The sequence below is a fragment of the Gavia stellata genome, chromosome 11, assembly GCF_030936135.1.
Source record: "Gavia stellata isolate bGavSte3 chromosome 11, bGavSte3.hap2, whole genome shotgun sequence".
NCBI classification, from domain to species: Eukaryota; Metazoa; Chordata; class Aves; order Gaviiformes; family Gaviidae; genus Gavia; species Gavia stellata.
In genome coordinates this window covers 10,435,662-10,455,214 of record NC_082604.1, presented here as the reverse complement: position 1 = coordinate 10,455,214, position 19,553 = coordinate 10,435,662, and the positions used below count along the sequence as shown (strand labels likewise).

Genomic DNA, 19,553 nt, shown 5'->3' with positions numbered 1-19,553 from the left:
CAGGAATGTCAAGCTTAAGGTGAATGCTTGTGCTGCTTGGGTCTGCTTCGATCTATTCCTCCTGTATGCCCAACTGCTTTGCAGTTGAACTTCATCATCACTCCACAGAAAAGCCAAGGTGGTTTTGGGCCCCTGAGCCCTGTGACCCAGGCAGCCCTGCACCCTGCTTGAGAGCAGGAGGGCTAGGGAGGAATTGTCCTCAAGGAGGAACAGAGATAGTGAGACTGAATGTGTAAGGCTCATAACTTAATGATGGATCAGTAACTTCAAGCAGGAGCATAACTCTATGCAGAATTGCAACTCATTCTCTATCTGCTGTTAATGGCTGCTTTCCCTAGGTATGCCTCAGTTTCTCCATCTTTAAAAGTGGAGGTAACACATCTTTTGTAAACTTTTCTGAAGTGGAAAGCCCAGAGAGACTGTTAGCTCTTCAGTAATATGAGACTGAAGCCCTGGGCAGGGAATGATCATGGAAAATGCTTGTGGTTACAATTGCTTTAGTCTCTAGGCTAAGTGGGGAGGAAAAGTTTGGTAAAATTTGCCATATGTTTCCTGAGCCAGATTTGTAATGAAGAAAGTGGTTTTCATGAAGTAATTAACAGGAAAAATAGCAGGCTATTAATCTGCTGAACTGTGTCTCAACTTTGTTTTCATAACTTCAGAGAGCTCTAAAAAGGCTGCTTTTCTTTTACAACTTCCACATTTCATTAACACGTTGTAGTTTTCAAATCTTGTTTGCTGGACAGAGTGGGGAGGATAGGAAGGGGCTGGATCCTCAGCCCATGTAAAGGGATAACTGCTGTTCATTCCTTGGCATCACACCGCATTCCCTGTTGGCAGCCCTCTTCTGACAGCAGCCTCTCCTCTAAAAACATGACTGCATTGCCTCCCAGCAGCAGAGCAGGTTAATAAAGATGAAAAAGAGAAAGAAATTCAAATACCTCTTTGTAAGCAATGTTCTAAAAACTCCCCCTTGTGCTTCAAAGAAAGAGAAAGCCCTTTTAGCTTAGCCCCATCAATTTAAACTGCATGTATTTATTAGTAATGCTACTACTACCTGTAGTGGTTGAAACCTGTCTAACACTAATTTCCGTCACTGCTGTGGTGCCAGGAGGCTGTGATGGTTTCAGGTGCAGGATGTGACACCCAGGAGGAAAGAAGCCCCTACCAAAGGCAGTAGGGGAACCCGAAGGCAGAAGCAGCAGAGGGTGATGCAGTCTGCCCTCCTCCCCGGGAAGCTGGTGCTGAAGCTGATGGCAGACTGCGGATCTCCTAGCTCTGTGTTTGCTAGGCTTGCTGCTCTGGCCAAGTGGGCACTGGTCGCTTAGTAGATGACCATTTTCTGTGAGCTCTTGACTAATGCTTTCTATGTGCTGCAGGGACATGGAGTCATGTTGGGTGGATACTGCTAGCTCACAGTAACACAGCCATCTCAGTGTTGTGCTGCTTTCGGTCCTCTCTGTCCTTCAGATCACACTGAAGTTCCCAGGGATGTCTTTTTTGCTTTCAAGGCTGTGGTGGGGATAACTGTTACAGTCTGGAAGACTGGACCCTGTCTGGTCTGTATGTAACATGTATGTGTATTAACATGCTGACATGTGCATTCCAACATACCTCCAATACACAGTTAGCCCTGAGCCGAGGATTACCTTCCCCAAGCCTTTGCTGGCTAAGCCTATGGCATCTCCCTTGAATATTGGATCTGGGCTCCTCATGCACCAAGTTCCCTGTAATTAAGTGTACCCGCTCCTGAAGGGTGTTTGTGCAATAGGGGGAGTGAATCAGATGCTTTTCCTTTGGGGTGCCAAGCACCTGGAGCCTGTGGGTATCAGTTAATTATACTGGCTGTGAGCCACCCTGCCTTAGACCAAAGGGCTGGGTCTGTCTGCTTGGTTCACAGGCAGCATTTGTTTTACTTCCAGACTAATTTGCGCTGGCTGATTTGGGATCTGAAGCGGCGGTGGAGAGTGGGGAAGGCAGCGCTGTATCTCTTGCTGTATCTGACCAGCCTGGGCTCTTCCACCTTCCCGAAATGGTTGAGGTGAGAACCAGGTAGGTGAGAACACCTACCTCGCTGGTAGGTGCATGCCCATGAGAGGCACAGGCCCACGTCACCTCTCCCCCTTCTTGCAAAATGCCGCCTGCCTTGGCCAGGGCTGGCTGCCATCCTCAGCAGGCGCGGTGGGGCTGCTGCTGGACCACGGTCCCTTTGAGAAGCAATGCCACCCTCAATCCTCCTCCTTGTATTTTTAAAAGGAAAAAAACCAAAACACATCAAAACTGAAACAATCCTTAGGGGAAATGATGGAATTTCACAGACAAAACAACAAAACTTGGCATTTCTTCTGTTGGGAGCTCTTAAGGTTGTCCTCTAAGAAGCAGGGTCAGGTAGAGAGGCCGAAGGGGCGCGTTTCCTGCCATGTTGGCATCTCCACGTGGCGTATTTCATCAGGAGCGTCCCTCTTTCCCGTCCCCCGCCTCAGCCGCACCTCTGCGGCTGCCCCGCCGTGCTGTCCCCGCAGCCGCGGCTCGGCCCTGGCCGCCCCTCCCCTCCCCTCCCCTCCCCCGGGCCGGCACGGCGGGGCCGCAGTACCCTCTCGCGGCCGAGGCTCGAACACGCACTCCCACCTCGCCGCCTCGATACGAGGCTGTTGGCTGAAACGGGAGCTCCTGAGCCTGGGAAACCTGAGTTCCTGAGCCTGGGGAGCCGGAGCCGCACCTCCGCGCTCTCTTACTAGGCCTGCCGGCGGGAGGGGGGGCGATGCTCCGAGCTATTCCTTCAGCTCCTGCTCTTCCCAGGCGAGGAGGTTGCTTTCCCAGCTCTTCTGGGAGGGCCTCTTCCTCCTCCCCGCGAGCTCGGACCAGGGCCCCGTCATCCCAAGGCGGACAGCTTGAGCAGGAAGCCCTGCAGCAGGGCGCCAGTGGCCCGGATCCCTCTGGGAAAGCCCTGGGCTGCTCGCTCTCCCTGTCCCCACACGCTGAAGTGCTGGGCAGCATTGCCCTTCCCGGGTGCTTGCGGCCCCTGTCGCTGCCCTGCCACGTGTGTCGGTCCCCTGCGGGACTGCACTCTGATGGGATATATGGGGGAGAGGGGCAGCCAGTTTTGGAGGGGTTCCTTTATCTTGCCATCTCATTTTCATGGTTGCCCGATGGCCGACTCTGTGTGCCAGTTATGCCTGGGTTTACTAGGAAAGCTGTGGAGCAGTAACCTGGCTGATGGCTCTTTGCCTGTTAAAATGGCCTGGAAAGTAAAGTCATCTTCTCTTCCCCACAACAGAGGCCGGTAAGGAGTGTACACGGGCAAAGAATTGCCTGGGTAAGGTGTGTTCCTGCTACGGGCAAAGGAGATGAGATGTGCTGTGCCACGTTCCTCTGGAGAGGCAGCAGCACGAGGAGCAGCAAGAGCTGGCACAGGTAAGGAGCAATACAAATGTGGTCTGCTCAGGGAATGGCTTTTATTGACGAAAGAACAGCTTTTGCTGGATTGCTGCTGTGGGAGAAGAGCTGACGTGATCCAGCCAAAGAAACAGGTCTGCACAGCACCTTCCCAAGTGTTGTGAACACAAATAGGAACCTTGCTGCTTCCGTGGCAAGGTGCCATGTGTCTGTGGCATAATTGACCTGGAACAATATCCCTTAAAACTAGACTTGCCATCATGGCATGCTGTGGCATGAGTGATTTGTGGAGCATGGGAGGATGGAAAGAAATGACAGTGCTGTATTTTGTGACTGTATGGGAGGCAATAGGAGGCAAGCTGGGGAAGAAGAGGAGGAGGAAAGGTTTAGTGAGGAGGACCAGTAGGTTGTGATTCTGGAGGTGGAAAACATAAGGCATTTTCATTGTGAAGGAGCTCAGAAGGAGCTGGAAGAGCTGGTAGGAGGATGTACCTCTGAGCCAAAATGCATTTCCACCACACTCCCAAGTCTAGGTCAGCAGGATGATGAGTACCAGATGATGAGGCCAAAGGGAATGTCTTGAAGGTTAAAAAAGGAAGATTAAAAATAGCTCATAACCACTAGTCATCAAATAAAGTCTTTGGATAGTTGTTCTTGAAAACATTTCCCTGTGGATATGCCATCCCGTAGCTGCACGTTCATATGGAGTCCCTGCTGTGAAGTCTCTGTACAGGGAGGGCATTGCCTTCCACTCTCTTCTTTAGGCAGGGAGCCAGAATCTCACTTCTGACAACTGGCATGACCTCAGAGCAGGTCAGGTTTAAAAAGCAGAGGAATAGATATGAGTCTGAGTAAAAAAATAGCATTGGGCAACAAAGGTGCCTTTTGGTGGCTGCTTGGATAATGAAAGAATTATAGATTCTGATTATAGGTACATCCACTGGGCTGAGCACTGTATTGCTGTTTGCAAGCACAGGGAAGCTTAGCACAGCAAACAGGTAAGGCCTGAAATACTGTGTTTGAAGGATTTTAGATCCAGTTGTGTCACGTCTTTCACTTATGTGGTTATTGCCTGTTGTCTGTACTGGGCCAATTTGTTAGACCAGACCTGGAGTAATATTCTTGTTCTCGGTGACCAAGTCAGACTGCCATGCACCAGGTTCCCCCCTTAGAAATGGGATACAGGCCAGATTCTCATGGTATTATAGACCCGCACATTACCCAAGAAACTATTAAGCTTACCTGTGGAGCTTCTGGTAAAGGTGGTCTTGGTATGAGGATCTGGTAAGTGATTACAGGTGTTCCTGCACAAGCGTGTTTGTATGCAGCTGGCATCCCCAAGTGCAGTGGGCTGAGCGAGCAGCTCTGCTGTCTGCTGGACCTCAGTCTTGGAGCAGGTATCGAGCAGTAAAGGACTAGGAAAAACCCTAAAGGTCCCTGTAGGGTACAGCAAGTGTAAGGTCTGTAGATGTGGAGACTGAGAGCCTCAAAAGGACATAATATTTAACTCCCCTAGATTCAAAGGGGATTCAGGCACCTGCATCCCTCTGAGGCTCTGGACTGGGCTGCTGGGGGGGGGGTCACCTGTTTTGGAAAGACCTATTTCCTCCACGTGTCCTCCTGTGACCTCTCCCTCTGAAGCCTGGGTGAAGGCTTGCACAACCCTGGAAGAAGTGAATGTAGTCAGTCCCTTGTTACCGGGACTGTTATCTTGCCACTTCATCTTATAGCTGAGCCTCTTCAGAACCATGGCAGATGTGAGGTCTCCTCGTGGGAGATGTGAGGTAGTGCAGGGCTGGATTGACTTGCTGCTTGGTTTGATTGTGGTCGAGGTGCAAAAAAGGTGATGGGAAAAATAGGTTGAGGAAGGATAAGAAATGGAGAGAAAAAGCAGGTTATAAGTTTAGGAACTGGACTGAAAGAGAAAGAAAAGCACCATGACACAGGCATGAGCTGAATGAGTGGGCAGGATTCAGGGAGGGAAGAAGGGTGGAAGAAAGGTGAACTCCGGAAATGCAGAGGAAAGATTAGGGAACTGGGAAAAGCTGAAGGCAAAGCAAAGTTTATTTAACCACAGGTATTTTAAAAACTTGAAGCTGGACCCATTCTTCCTGAGTCTGTTTCCTTTGCTGTCCAGCAAATAGATGAGCAACCCCATAAGGCAGGTAAAATTCCTCTCTTGGGGCAGGTCAGGGGAAAGACAATAGCCGTCTGCTGCCCTCCTCCAGGAGCCTGGGGAAGCCTCATTCAGCCTCCCTGGCTGCAGGTGTGTGATGTGGTCTGTGATGGCTTATCAAATGCTATGCTCCCCACCACCGCGCTCCTGGATGTTTGTCCTTACCTCATCGTGTAACTCATCTGCACAGTTCTGCCTGGGAAAATAGCTTCACCCAGCTTATGGTTAGGATTTTCATGTGAGCTCAGTGTATGTGTTGGTTATGTCCAGACACACTGTTGCTCAAATATTTACATATTTCCTAGACCTGAGATTAGAAGCTACATCTCTGCTCACAGAGAAGGGTCCTGACCAGCTCCAGTAACCTCTCCACCAGCCCCTGGCTAGTCCTGACAAGCAGGAGCTCTGGTTCAAGGTTGGACTCAAAGGTGTGAGCACCACCAGCGCCATGGTCACAGCAGCTACCAAAAAACTAGCACTGAGGGGAGGAATTCTGCTGTTGATTAACTAACTACATGGACAATATTCACATGCACTGGACATGAAGACAATAACCAGCACAATCCAACTGCTTAAGAACTTATAGGATAAAGTTGCTTCTAGTTTAAAAGACACAGAGAAACTAGCTAATACATTTCCTGTGACTACACATCCTTCCTCAGTCCGTATCCCCCCATTAATTACTCCAGGGGGAATATTCTTTTCTCTGCTGCCTTATCGTGGCGCCAGGCCAGCTGGGCATGGGAGTGAGCGGCGGGCTCCTCGGGGCCCCAGGGTAATGGCAATAACTGTATTTAACAGCAGCACCTTTCCTGAGCAGAGAGCTCTGTGGTTTGCATGCAGGAGGGCATAGCCAGCCCCACAGCCCAAGCCACAGAAATACGTGTTTGAGCCTAAGGCCACCTCCTCCTCCTCGGGAAGCCACAGACCTCCTGGAGGTGACACTTCCCTACGCCGGGTAGGCTGCCAGAGACCCCACCGGCAGCCCCAGCCCGACCCAGATTGTATCGTCCGCTCTCCTACGAACTACGGCCCCTCGGCTCTTCTATTCTAGAGAATACGCCTGCCACCGGCCCGCCCTACGCTAGAGACGGCCTCGGCGCGCGGCTGTGGTTGCGCCGCTATACAGGGCACCTCGGCCCAGCGGGGCGGTGCCGCTACACGCAGCGTTACGGCGGCCGCCGGGGCTTTCCCCGCGCCGTCAGCTGATGGGCGCCGGGCCGGTCCCGCGGCAACATGGCGGCCGAGATCCACTCGCGCCCGCAGAGCAGCCGGCCCGTCCTCCTCAGCAAGGTCGAGGGGCACCAGGACGTGGTCAGCGCCGCGCTCCTCATCCCCAAGGAGGACGGGGTCATCACGGCCAGCGAGGACAGGTAAGCGGAGGCCGCCGGCCGCGGCTCGGCCCGCCGAGGCGCCTCATGGGGCGGTGAGGCCCCTCAGGGCCCGCTTCCCGCCGGGGGCTCGGTGAGGGGCTAGGCCGAGCGGCGGGAGCGGGCGGGCAGGCCCGGCCCGGGCGGCCCCTCGGCCGAGGGTCGGGTCCACTCCCCTCCCTCGGCGGTCTCCGCTCCGTGCGGGGCTGGGGCTGAGCCCCCCGAGCCCTCGGAACCGGGGCGCAGCGGCGGCGCGGTCCCTGCGGAAGGTGGGAGCCGGCTGAGCCGGGGAAGCGTAGCACTGGGGCGGTGTGCGGGGGGAAGATCAGTTTTTACGGTATAACTTTGCCAGGAGGCACGTAGCCATGACTCCTTGCCTAGAGCCATAAGGAAATAAGCGAAGCTGCAGTTCGAGGGAGGAAAATAGCATTAGCCGACTTCCCGCTCTCGGAGGGAGGCAGCGGCTCAGCCCGCACGGCTGCGGGTGGGAGCGGGGCTTGGGAGCACAGAGCTGACAGCGTTCCCCTGCTGATAGGAAGAAGCTGTTGTACTTCATGCGTGCTTTCCAGCCCCGGCGAAGTAGGTGGAAGACTACAACTCATTTGTGTGTGTAAAAGGTTCTGCGGTGGTTATGAGCAGAACCAAAAATGTAGGAATGTATTTTTCTCTGCCTTCAGCAGTGCTGGCTGAATCACTTTTAGGTACGCTACTGCTTCCCCTGTCTGTCAGAAGAGTTGGAGGTCCCCGAGCTGCTTCAGTCAAAAGCCCATTCTGATGGCTCAGTCTGAAGGTCTCAAACCTGCTTCATTCTGGCTGAAACAGTTCAGAGAGTGAGTTGGCAGATCTGAGGGGAGAGGTGGTGATGAGCTGCTGAGGACAGTGGTTTCTGGTTGGAAGGGAACATGTCTTCAGAGTCTAATCCTGATCCTCGGCACTGGCTCACATAGCATGTGAAACATCTGTCATGAAAGCTGGTAATGTCATTAAGCAGTTGCTCAGATGAAACAGAAGTGGAAATGAGGAAGCAAGTAGCACAGAGGGTTGTTGGCTAGGAGGGAGGTGAGGGGTCTGTGGCGTAGTGGTGAGAGCTGGAATTTCCCCTGTACTATGTGGAAAGTGACTTTTAAATGTGATGAGGGGTAGGAGATGCTGCTTAAGAGCTCCTGTCCAGAAACTGCGGCAGTATTTGAAAGGAGCATGTTAAAGTATGAAAGTGCGTTCTTTGAGATGTGGCTTGGTGGAGGGATAATTTTACCATTATAATATAAAACTTCTAGAAGAACTGAATTTGCATTAATTTTTGCATGAATTCTCTTTTGAAAAGCCTGACCTTGTGAGAAACAGTAGGGTATGAGTGCTGAAAATCAGCAGAGCTATGGTGTTACCTGAACTGGTAAATTAGGTTTTCTGGCATTTAGTTTTAAGTCAAAAAGAGCAAACAGACCAGCTAGCTATAGCACATGCTGATTTTATAAGCTTACTGTTAGCCAAGGCATTCAGGATTTGGGGGGGGAAGGGAACAGATCAAGTGCAAAGGATGTAAACTTGTCCTGGTTTAAGTGAAATTTACCAGATATTGTTAGTTTTTCATTAGCTGACATCAAAGCAACAACATTTGTATAGGATATATCATAGTGCTCTTCTGCAGATCAGGTAGAAACACTGTCAAATTTATCATACTTCCTAGTGACCTGGCAACATAAATCTGATACTAAAAAATGTGAAGCTATAGCCGCACTTATTGGTTCTGATTGTCAGTGCTTCTGAGAAATCAGAAAGTGTTAGCCTGTCTTCACTTCCTGTGGAGAGGTGGTAAGCATGTATTTTTCATTGGCATGCTAAGAATTGTTTTCAAGTGCTAGTTGAACTCTTTAGAAAACTGTTAGTAGAAGTAGTTGAATTTGGAAGAGAAAGACTTAATAAGTAGTTCTTTGAAGTGGTTAATTGGATTCCACCTACCCCTTTTCTTCCCCTGAAGAGTAGTACACTTAATTCTTAGATGAGCTATTAATTATTGGGACTGGGGTAAAAACTCATCACTGGATTCTAAAAGCCTGAAGTACAAATGCTGGAAGTAAGGGGTAACTGAAGGCAAAGATTTCCTTATGTTGTTTAACGGCTATTTGAAACTATTTTTTTGAAGCACTTGGAGTCAGGCTCCTATTCCTCAGAAGTATTTTTTTTAGCCATCAGATTGGGTGCCTGTTGTAATAAGCCATCAAAGAAGTGCTCTTAAGTACGTTAATATTAGTGTTATGGTTATACCATCAACTTGTAGTATGTGGCAGATATCTTGGTCTTCTTTCCCAAGCTTCCAGAATGCTGGAGTTTTGGGTGCTGGAAGCATTCAGCACAGTGTTAGCAGGGTCAGAGGATAAAAGGCACATGTGCTTCTCAAACTGTACAATTAGATATCAATGTATTAAATATTTTCACGCTTTTAGACTGCAGGACATCATGCTGTGCAATGTGTGCACGAAAGGTGGGTAACAGAAGGAAGCAGATTTTTGTGACTCCACAGAAGAGCACCTGCCTTTTCAAAGCTTGATTTTGCAACTTAGTAGAGCTTCTTAGAGTTTAAAATGCAATTTCCTGCCTGGTAAAGAGGTAAACAGCTTCCTTCACTGTAGTAATGCCTATGTAAAAGCATCAGGATTTAAATTTTGACTCTTTTGAAGCAGTAGTACATACTGCTCCTTGTTGAACCATGGCAGTAATTATACCTAGCTTGCAGCAAGCAGTGACACTTGGATGTGTTAGGTATGTTTTCTGGCTTTGATTGAAAGATGGACTTGGTTGGTCTCTTCCCTTCTTGTGGAAATGACTTTCTGTAGTACATGTTGGATAACAGGTTTTGGATGGGACTGAGCAGCTTCCTTTTTATTCCACTCTTATGTGCGGTTGTTCTGGTATCTTAGTACAGTGCAGGATGAAGTTGGCTTTTTGGCTGCTGTTGTGGGCTGAATCTTAACATGTTTGTGTTCAGTTTGTTTTGATGCGCTTCCTGAAGGAGGGAAGAGAAAATAGTAATTTTTAAGAGCTCATATCTGAGTTAAATCCGAACAGAACTTCATGGTACAGGCTTGCAGAGGGTTGCCTGTAGCAGACAATGGCAGCCTTTAAACTTAAAGGTCTAATGCTGAAGGTTAGCAGTCTGCATGTTTAGACTGTGTTGATAAGAGCCAAGGGTGCAGCAGCATCTTAATCTGGGCAAGTTTTGATGTTAGATACAGACCTGTGCAAGGAGAGCAGAGGCTGTCACCCACCTTTGGTGTGTGTAAATTTCTAAGAGAAGCTTTGAACTTGAGGCTAAAATCATGTAGCCTGCCTTACTATGGGAGTTTACTTAGATCTTTAAACTTTCAGAAACTGTTGCACTGTATTACCTCTAATCTGGGATACCTCCTACAGTACATCAAAGCCTACTCACTGACGTATCCTTCACCTACAGTTTAACATGTTATCAAACTTACTGCTCTCCTGTTTGTTCACTAAAAATGGCACGTAGGTGTTAATACTGCATAACTGATTATGCTGCTAGCAGCAAGCAAAGTACAGAGTTCAAGAAGCAAAAGAGCTGCTGTGTACACCAAAAGAGTAGGGCCAAAGTATTTTTTATTACATCTTAATACAGCTAAGGTTGTCAGGTATTTCATAATAACCAGTAGGAGGAATGTGTTTACAAGTTAAGTAGTGAGGAAAACATTGGTGCACAAACATTCTTTAGGAACGTTGTAGATTATCCTCTCAGTTAGAGGAGTTGTAGTTCTTTCTATTTTAAATGATATTTCCTAGAATGAGAAGTAATGGGTCTATTTTTTTTTTTTTGGAGGGCACAAAAGATGCCATAGTAGATCTGTGAATACCAATAAAAATCTAGCTCTTTTTTTAAGTTTTGAAGCCAAAAAGGAAGCAAGAATATGTGCAGGAGTTAAACAGTTAATTTTCCCAATCCGATGTTTCAGCAGGATACTTGCCATCTGTGAAGTTTTTTCAGAACTTACCTGGAAAGGATGATTAACTCTATGTCCCTGCAGGCATCTTGCCTGACCCTAGCTCCAAGACAAGTTTGGAATTGTTGCAGTGTGTCCCTCAGCCTGGTCAGCCAGCTCAGGTACCAGCTGTGAGCTAGATCCATCTGCTCAAGGCTGGCTTGTTTTTTTCTCGGGGCTGAGATAGGCCAGTGTGGGCTACATAGGTCTGTGACACAGCCAAATCTCTGGACTTAGTGTTGTTATTCTCGTTCTCAGCAGACAAATAACTAAGGCAAGATGAGTGTTTCCCAGCTGTAGTTGGGGATGCTGAGGGATGATAAGCTAGTGTACAAGACCCTAAATGCAAGGTGAAGGTATATATACCACAGGCTAACAGGATCTCTAGAGTCACTAGCACATCTGTGACCATCAGCAGCTGTTATTGCATTGGAACTGCTGCATAAGTTGCAGTGTCAGGGGGTTTTTCAGTTATGGAACTTAAATATTGGTCAAAACTAGTGTTTTAGTGAGCAGAAATGAGATAAAAAGCATCAACTACAAGCTGTGTCCTTGAGCTTGCAATGCACTGTGATTAAACCAGATTCCTAATGCTGTTTTGGGAACACAGTCAATAGCAGTCTAAATACTTCTGGTTTATTTTGACTACCAGAAACACGCAGTCTTCTGTTCTTGCTAGGAAAACAATTGTTAGTGATTGATTTCAGATAGGAAAGCAGTTGTTAGTAGTTTGAAGGTGTTAGGAAGATGCAGTTCTTGGAACAGGGCTAGTGTAGCTGTGTAATACTTGCAGCAGTGCTTGTATTGTAACAAGTTTGGATTTGTCTGCTAATCTTTCATCACTTCTTTCTCCCTTACATACCTGCATTTGCCTTTCAGAGGGCAGCTTATATGCTATGAGCACAAATACTGTTGGAATGCTGAAGGATTTTCTCTGCTCTCAAACTCCAAATTTTTTTTCCAGCACTGTTGGGTGCTTACTCACTCTGTAAAAGAAACAGCAATTGAGAACAATCAAAATCATTAGAAATTGGTAAGGCCACACTCAGTATTGCTTAAAGGTGGCTTTTGTGTGTGTTTCTTTATATTATGTAAAAAACAAAAAAACCCAACCGAAAAAAATGCCCTTTGAATTATTCTTCTATAAATGCGCATGCTTTCCAGCTGAAAGCAACTTCTTGTTCAATACTCGATGTTAGGGAAGTTTGGATGTCTTTTTTAATCTTGTTTTTCTTCCTTCTGCCACTCTCAGATATCTGAGTCTACTGTAATTTTAAAAGTATGTATCTATCTCTGGGTGCTCCTTAATGGATTTCATAATTTTTACATCCTTACTGAGACTGCTGTCAAACAAACCACTGTCTTTCTAGGCCCTTAACAGGGAATGCTTAAGGAAAGGTGAGTGGTAGCCAGCTCTTCTCAGGTACTGGGTGCAGGCCTCTTCAGTAAATAAAGACCAAGTTTTGAGAAGAGTACTAAAGACTCTAGGGTTGATATGGTGGTTCTCATAATAAAACAATATCATGGTAGAAGGAGGCTGTGGAAGCGGCATTACTTGAGGACTTCTCTAGTCCTTTAAGCTAGAACTGGTATTTCACAAATTAATTTGTCCTGACAAAAGGAGATGCACCACAATGACAGGTCTATAGGAGAGAGAATCGAGGAGAAGTGTGATTTTGGCACAGGTTATTTGCTGATTGCTGTGAAACAATCTCTTTAAATTTTGTTCAGTCAGAGCTTTGTATAATTAGATATAAAGCTGTCTGACAGCTTATCTTTGCAAGCGTGAGGCTAGCGAAGTCTAAGTCTTACTTAAACCAAAATAAGAAGCTTTCAGAAGTTAATTTTGCTAACTTTGGCAGCTATTTGCTTAGGCTCTCAACTTTAGTGAGGGACTGTATTGTTGATGATCAGTACACAAATTATACTTTCAGGAAATAATTTGCTTAGAAAAAGCAAATCCTTGCTTCCTTTATATTAATTCCTAGTTTAGTATAATCGACCAGAATACTGAGAGGAAACAAAGTCTACTTTGGGAAAATCAGCAATGCGTGATCTCAATCACTATGATAACTCCTAGTCTTTTTATATCAAAAATAATCAAGTGATTTTGGCTAGAAGTGAAACAGTTGAATTAGTCAGGGTGGAAGGTACCATCTGAGATGTTCAGAACAGTTTGAGTATGATGGAGCAGATTAAAAAGCTGTTAAAAATGCATAGGTGCTAACCTATGCTAGTACTGGCATTTGCATCATAAGAATGACGTGGAAGCATTGTTTTTTTCATTTTCTCATGTTACCAAGAAATAGCAACTGCTCTTCTGAACTGTTAACTTTCTGACCATAAGGCATGGTGTGGATTATTGTAAAGAGGAAGTGATTTAAGAGACAGTCTTAATGCAAAGTATTTAGTGGTCTGAAGTAATGCGCATTTGCTACTGAACTGGTGGAAAAGTCACTTGATTCAAAAGCTGAAAATCATTGTTTTGAGGCAGTGTGTACTCAGCTGTATTGGTTTCATGTTTTAGAAAAGGACAGTAGAACATTAAGGGTGGGCGTTGTCTGCTTTATTTTTGAGTGGTCTTTTAAAGAAAAGCCCTTAAATGCATTACAAAATTAGAATGCTACCTTTATATCATCGATCTGAAAAGTTCTAGTCCTGATGCAAAATACCAGTCCGCTCCTGTGCTCTTTTTGTTAAACTCTTACTGGCAATCCTATACGATGTTTAGCAAATCTGTCCCCTATTTTTTTTTCTAAAAAATTCTAAATACCAGGCCTTTTTTTAGCCAGAAGTAAATAGAACAACTCATCTCAATGAACTCTCTTGACAGTGTTCCCAGGTACACATATTTACAGATCATTTCGGTTTCCATTTAGGAATGAGGAAGTTGGATTTAAACAGTAACAAGAAGGCAAACAATGGTTTGGAGAGGAAATTTCAAGTAGACTTAAAATAACCTTAACACTGTCTACGTGTCTGCTCTTAACTTCTTGATGTAAATTCCCTTCAAATGTGCCTATTGTAGGAATGTTTTTAATTGACAGTAAATTTCCACTTCCTTGCTGATTCTCTTATATCTCTCCTCCTAGGATTTGATAGTCATGAGAGTGGTACAATGCTAAATGTTCTCAGGACCGTTTTTCCTTTCCTTCCAAGGCCCGATTCTGGAAGGTTACAAACTGAAAACAATTTTATAAAGAGCCTTAGCATGCTATCCAAGTCATCTTGTCAACTTCTGTCAGTTCCCATTTGGCTAATCAATCCTGTTCATATTTAGGCCAGAGGAGCAGTGCAAAGTAACAGTGCTACTAACATTGTTTGTCCTCTGTGTTCATACATGTTGAAGTAGAGACATGGCTTAGAGGAAATAATACTGAACTAGATATGATGTCCTCTATGGATCCATACATCAATATTTGGGGATGGAGATGTCAGTAATGTGCTGGTCTGGAGGATGAGGTGCTTCTGTTACTAATATTCAGTATCTGGCCTGCTGAAGAATGAGTTGCACAGAGAAGCTGTAAAAATTCAAAAGTTCAGACTTCCATAATGGAATGATTTGCAATTCTTTTTTTTAAACATATCGAACACTTAATCTGCTCTAAAACAAGCTGTGGTTTGCTCTACCAAAGCTGGAAAGTTCCTGCAACTTGATTTTGACTTGTATCAGCCAGAGCCAAGGAGAAGGAATTAAAGGGATGCAAAATGTAGCAATTTCTGAGGTGAGCTGAAATAGTATTTCCATTTTGTACTTACTGAAACGCAATGTATAAATAGTTTTGAAGAAAACTCTTCAGAATCCAGGGCTGTCTATTTTTAGTGCTGTTATTCTTGTTATGTTAGAGTACTACTGGAGTACTATTATTTCTATTATGTTGTTCCTCTATTACGTTTGAGTAGCAGAAAAGCTAAGAGGATTGGAGCTGATATATAAGCAATGAACTGGTTCAGATGCAAGGGACGATGAACTTACTGTCTTCTCCCTGCTCTTCCCATGACACAGAACAATACGAGTATGGCTGAAGAGAGACAGTGGACAATATTGGCCCAGCATCTATCACACCATGTCATGTAAGTGCAATACTGGAGATGGTAAGAGATGGCCAAGCATGGCGTGGGTTTTGTACCTGTGCTATGTGTGGAATACATCCTTCCCATTTCCTCAAGCGCTGGATTCACTCAATGATCTTGAATTTGGGAACTTTGCAGCAACTCTAGCTCAGACTTTAATTTGAAACTCTCTGCGTAGTGGGTGAGACCTAAGGCAGCGTTCTGTCAGAACCAGATCCTTCACCAGGTAAATCACTGTGTGGATCTGCAGCTGTAGGTGTCTCAAATGCTGGCAAATAACTCATCTGCCAAAATAAATAAGCTTTTTAAACCACTAGCTGAAAGTTCAGACATAAGAATATTCTATGCTTTCCAAGATGTGCATCTTTTTTTTCTTTCTTTTTCAGCATTTAGATGATTAAGAAAGCAATACTGAGTAACTGCTACAGTGTTGAGTAGATCTTGAGTGTCAGTGTGCTCTTTTGATTTTGAAACATCACTCAGCCTGGGTGCTTTGATGTAACTTCTTTAATGTAGAGTTGCTACCTGGACACACATAAAAAGAGGGAATACAATGACAAAAGAAAATGTCATATAAACAAAGGATAGTCTTTGGAATGACACGTTTTCTGCAGTAATTTGTGTACAAATATTAAATGAAAACCAAAGAATTGGACTCCTTGATGTTCTGTGTCTTTTCAGCTGCAGGCTGAGTAGCCTAGGATCTAGATTAGAAATGCCAACTGTAATTTTTTTTTTCCTAATAGTTGGTCTAAATTACAGCTGTTGCTCCATTTATCAATTTTCTGAATAGACTATTTAGATTGTGCTCTAAAAAGGTTTATACAAAATAAAGCATGTCTGTAGGTAGTTCCAAGGGATGGACTTGTCCTTATGCAGTATGACCACTGTAATATTCCAGACTGTCCTGTCTGGCTTTCAGTTTCTAAAAACACCTTCAAGGCCACATTTTCTGAGGGTCTTCAAGGAGTAGGTATTAGTTTAGAACACTGTATCCTTCTCATGCTTGTAATTTGCAAGTTCAATGAAGACATTCTTCAGTGAAATTTTTTTGCAAAATTTTCATTATGACACTTTATTGTAATTTTGTTGTCATTGCTTTTCACGTCTATTTTAGATCTTAATTTCAAAAAAAGAGGTAGGTCTTTAGAGGTTTTCTGCTAAAAGATATTATATGTAATCTCAAAAACATGAGTGTCCTTAAAGTTGCAGATATTGAGACATGATTCCATATGAAGTTGACATGCAATTACATATTTCTGTCTAGCACGTCACTCCCTCTAATATATAGTCCTCAAATGTAAAGAACAGAATATTGTTCTTGTATACAACTCAAGGCTCCATTTGAGATAATTTTAGTGAGCTCAAGTTCTTAAGTGTAACCAGCTGCACATGCTGTTGCTGCTGGCTAGGCTTTCAAAGTGTGTAAAATTCCTCTTACTGAGTTGCACCTTGTGGCAGGAAATCATGTTTGCATATGGTTCCCAGTGGTATATCTGAGTTACTGTAGTAGTGTACCTTTCCTCAGCTTCACATATGGGAATTTAACTGTCTTACCAAGGGACATTATCTATGCAGACTAATTTCTATCAAGCTACTTAATCTTAAACAGCTTTTGTCCTGGGTGAAAGAATTGGTTTTAATGAAAGTCATGTGTATCCTAATACCTCTGTTTCAGTAACTGTAATGTGCTTGCTTTTTTTTGACAGCGCCATGTTCAGCCATGGCTTATCATCATGACAGCAGACGAATATTTGTAGGCCAGGATAATGGCGCTATCATGGTAAGTTGCTGTGACTTTTCTTCAGAATGTAAATTAGAATTGCTTAGATTGCCTGTGAGCACCAGGTGTTGCTGGCGGCTGATAATTTGATTTCTTTCCCTTCTTTTTGGAATGCAGCTACTACTAAATGGCTGAACTTCTTGGCAGTTCACCTGAGATGTACATGGGAGGACTCCAAATAAACGAGGGTTCTTCTGGATAGATGTGACCTAGCTAGCCTCAAGAAGCCATTGAGCCATTAGTGTAGCAGTGGACCCAAACAATTGCACTTTGTCAAGGAATTATTTTGAGGAGTACATTAAGCTGGGCAGAGTGTCATGGCAGTGCATTAACAGGGGTTGTGAATTGCAGCTACCTTGCACCTGGCCAGAATTATGGATCTGGCTCTATCTCACCATGCATGTGTCTCTGGATTTTCTTGCTGCAGATCTTTTTACGATGTGGAAATTTCAACACTAGCTTTAAAATTACAAGAGGCGGGGTTGGTTTCTTTTCTTTCTGGGAAGCCTTCCTTCTGTCTTTCTATACTCTTGCTGTAATTGCTCTCCCTCTGCTGGAGAGCGGATACATATGGCAGAACAGAAAGTGGGTCTGTATTCTTCACCTCTTTTCTTGGTAAAGGAGGGGAATCTTGTGACTCTCAGATGCTTTAATGGTTTCCTTTCTCTATGAAAATAAGGTCAAAATAATAACTGTCCTATAAGGAGCCAGGGTGCTGCATGAGTGTCATAAATAGTAATTCTGCTGATAACTACTGTGAATAGCCTACACAGAACTACATAGAATAGTGACTCTAGCGATAACTACTTGAAATTGTAAGCTGAGACTTCTAAAATTTCAGTAAGCCTAATGGATCAAATAGAGAATACTCTCACTTAAATCTGTCCATTATGAAGTCTTAGATACTTAAATCCTAAATACTACAAGATACAGTTTTGTTTGTTCCTGCTGGGGACAAATGAGATCTTGTCTCTTCTTATAATCTCCCTTCAGCACACTCGGTTCTGAAAGGATGCTCCCTGTTGAAAATGTAGCTCACTAATAACCTTAATTTAAGTTCGTGTGTCAGTGTGCTATGCTACAGCCTGAGAAACTGCTAGTTTTTAGTGAGATGTATTGCTGCTATGCAAATTTTGGTCTGTGAGGTTACTGCTCTTTTTTAGGTATCAGTATTGCTTATGTCACTGCAGTATCTTTTCTAACCATTCCGCTTTGCTTTTAGGAGTTTCATATTTCAGAGGACTTTAATAAGATGAACTTTGTGAAGACGTATCCAGGTAAACTGTTAACCAGTGTCGCCGCTAACATTTGTGTGAAGGGGAGGCATCTAAAATGCTTAGGAAACTGGACACTGTCACAGATTAGTCAAGCCCAAATATGCTTTAAATCTGAGTAACCTTCTAGTTGTCACTTAGTTGGGGATAACTGCTATAAGATAAATGTTCTGTTACTGAGTAATCCTCAGTCAGCTGAGTCTGAGTTGCAGTCATTATCATTAAGTTCAGTACCTCATTAGCCTGCAAGTGTAATGAGCCAGAACTAGTGTGTTCAGATTTTGTTCTTCAAGTGGAGTAGTTATACTGTATGAATGTTAGGGTAAGAGCTTTTAAAAGGTGCATTTTGGTATTTGCAATTTCCATCCTTACTTTCTGTAATCTGGGCTTGGTTACTTCTAGCTGAAGATAAGAGTCCTTGCCTTCTCCCTCATCTTAAGAGAGCAATAGGGATGAAAAAGGTCTTATTTTTCCGGTACATGGGGAATAGGAATTGTTCTAATATTTAGGCAGATGCTATTTTCAGCATTTGTCGGCAGATCCTTAACAGAAATACAAAACTCGATTGCTGGTTAAAATTGGAATATTAATGTGAAAGGCCTGAAGGAGACTTTTAAAGACTGCAGGTTATGTAGCAAAACAAAGTGCAGTTTGTTTTAAGACTCCCTGACACTGATAGAAGCAATGCTCTTGCTTAGGAGAAAAAGACCTTGTTCTTAAAGCAACAAAACCCCCCTTTATCCTAAGGAAGATGACTTGACAACTCAGTCAAGGGAAGTACTTGCATCTTGGGGGGCTTCTTTCTAATGCTCATGCAACTTCTTGCTTAGTGGCAGCATTCTAAACAAAGCTGAGTGGGATTTGGTTGCTGTCACAGGTAGGAGTTTGAGTGCTGTGGACTAGATACGCTTTTAGGTGCTTAAAAGCATGAATCTGAGCATAGCTCCCCTGGGGTCAGGAAAAGAGGCACTTAAAGCAATTAAGGTTTTTAGATGTGTTACATTACTCCCCAGAAGTCCTGGCCTAACTAGAGGAAGCTGAGGGTTTGCCTGCTCATTAACCAGAGCATCTTGGGTATCTGGGCTGAACTTGGCTTCTCCCTCTGTGGTAGAAAGGCTTAAATTAGCTGACTGACATGCTTGGTTCACTTAAGCTATTCAGAAGGCAAATACCAAACAGAACAATGCTAACCTTTTAATTCAGCCTAGAGGCAAGTATAATACGATGGGGCATTGCTTAGATACCATCTGCAAACTATGTCTGTCTGAATTAGAACATAAGAACACATCACTTTGATTTTTGGGAAAAACTAGCCAAAATCTTTTTCTTCCCACAGCTCATCAGAATCGAGTATCTGCTATTACTTTCTGCCTGACATCAGAGTGGGTTATCAGCACTGGTCATGACAAATGTATCAGCTGGATGTGCACCAGGAGTGGGAGTATGCTGGGGAGACATTACTTCACCTCTTGGGCTTCATGTCTACAG

At 44.6% G+C, this 19,553-nt stretch overlaps 1 protein-coding gene across 1 annotated transcript in view; it reads left to right on the top strand.

Annotated features, from left to right (window-relative positions):
- The first annotated feature begins 6,808 nt into the window (after positions 1 to 6,808).
- Positions 6,809 to 19,553, top strand: part of WDFY1 (WD repeat and FYVE domain containing 1) — a 28,042-nt gene continuing 15,297 nt past the window's right edge. Inside the window, exons 1-5 of the mRNA XM_059822744.1 lie at positions 6,809 to 6,945; positions 14,941 to 15,008; positions 16,718 to 16,791; positions 18,014 to 18,068; positions 19,402 to 19,552. Of these exons, the coding sequence (XP_059678727.1) occupies positions 6,809 to 6,945; positions 14,941 to 15,008; positions 16,718 to 16,791; positions 18,014 to 18,068; positions 19,402 to 19,552 (485 nt within the window). The remainder of the gene's footprint in view (positions 6,946 to 14,940; positions 15,009 to 16,717; positions 16,792 to 18,013; positions 18,069 to 19,401; position 19,553) is intronic.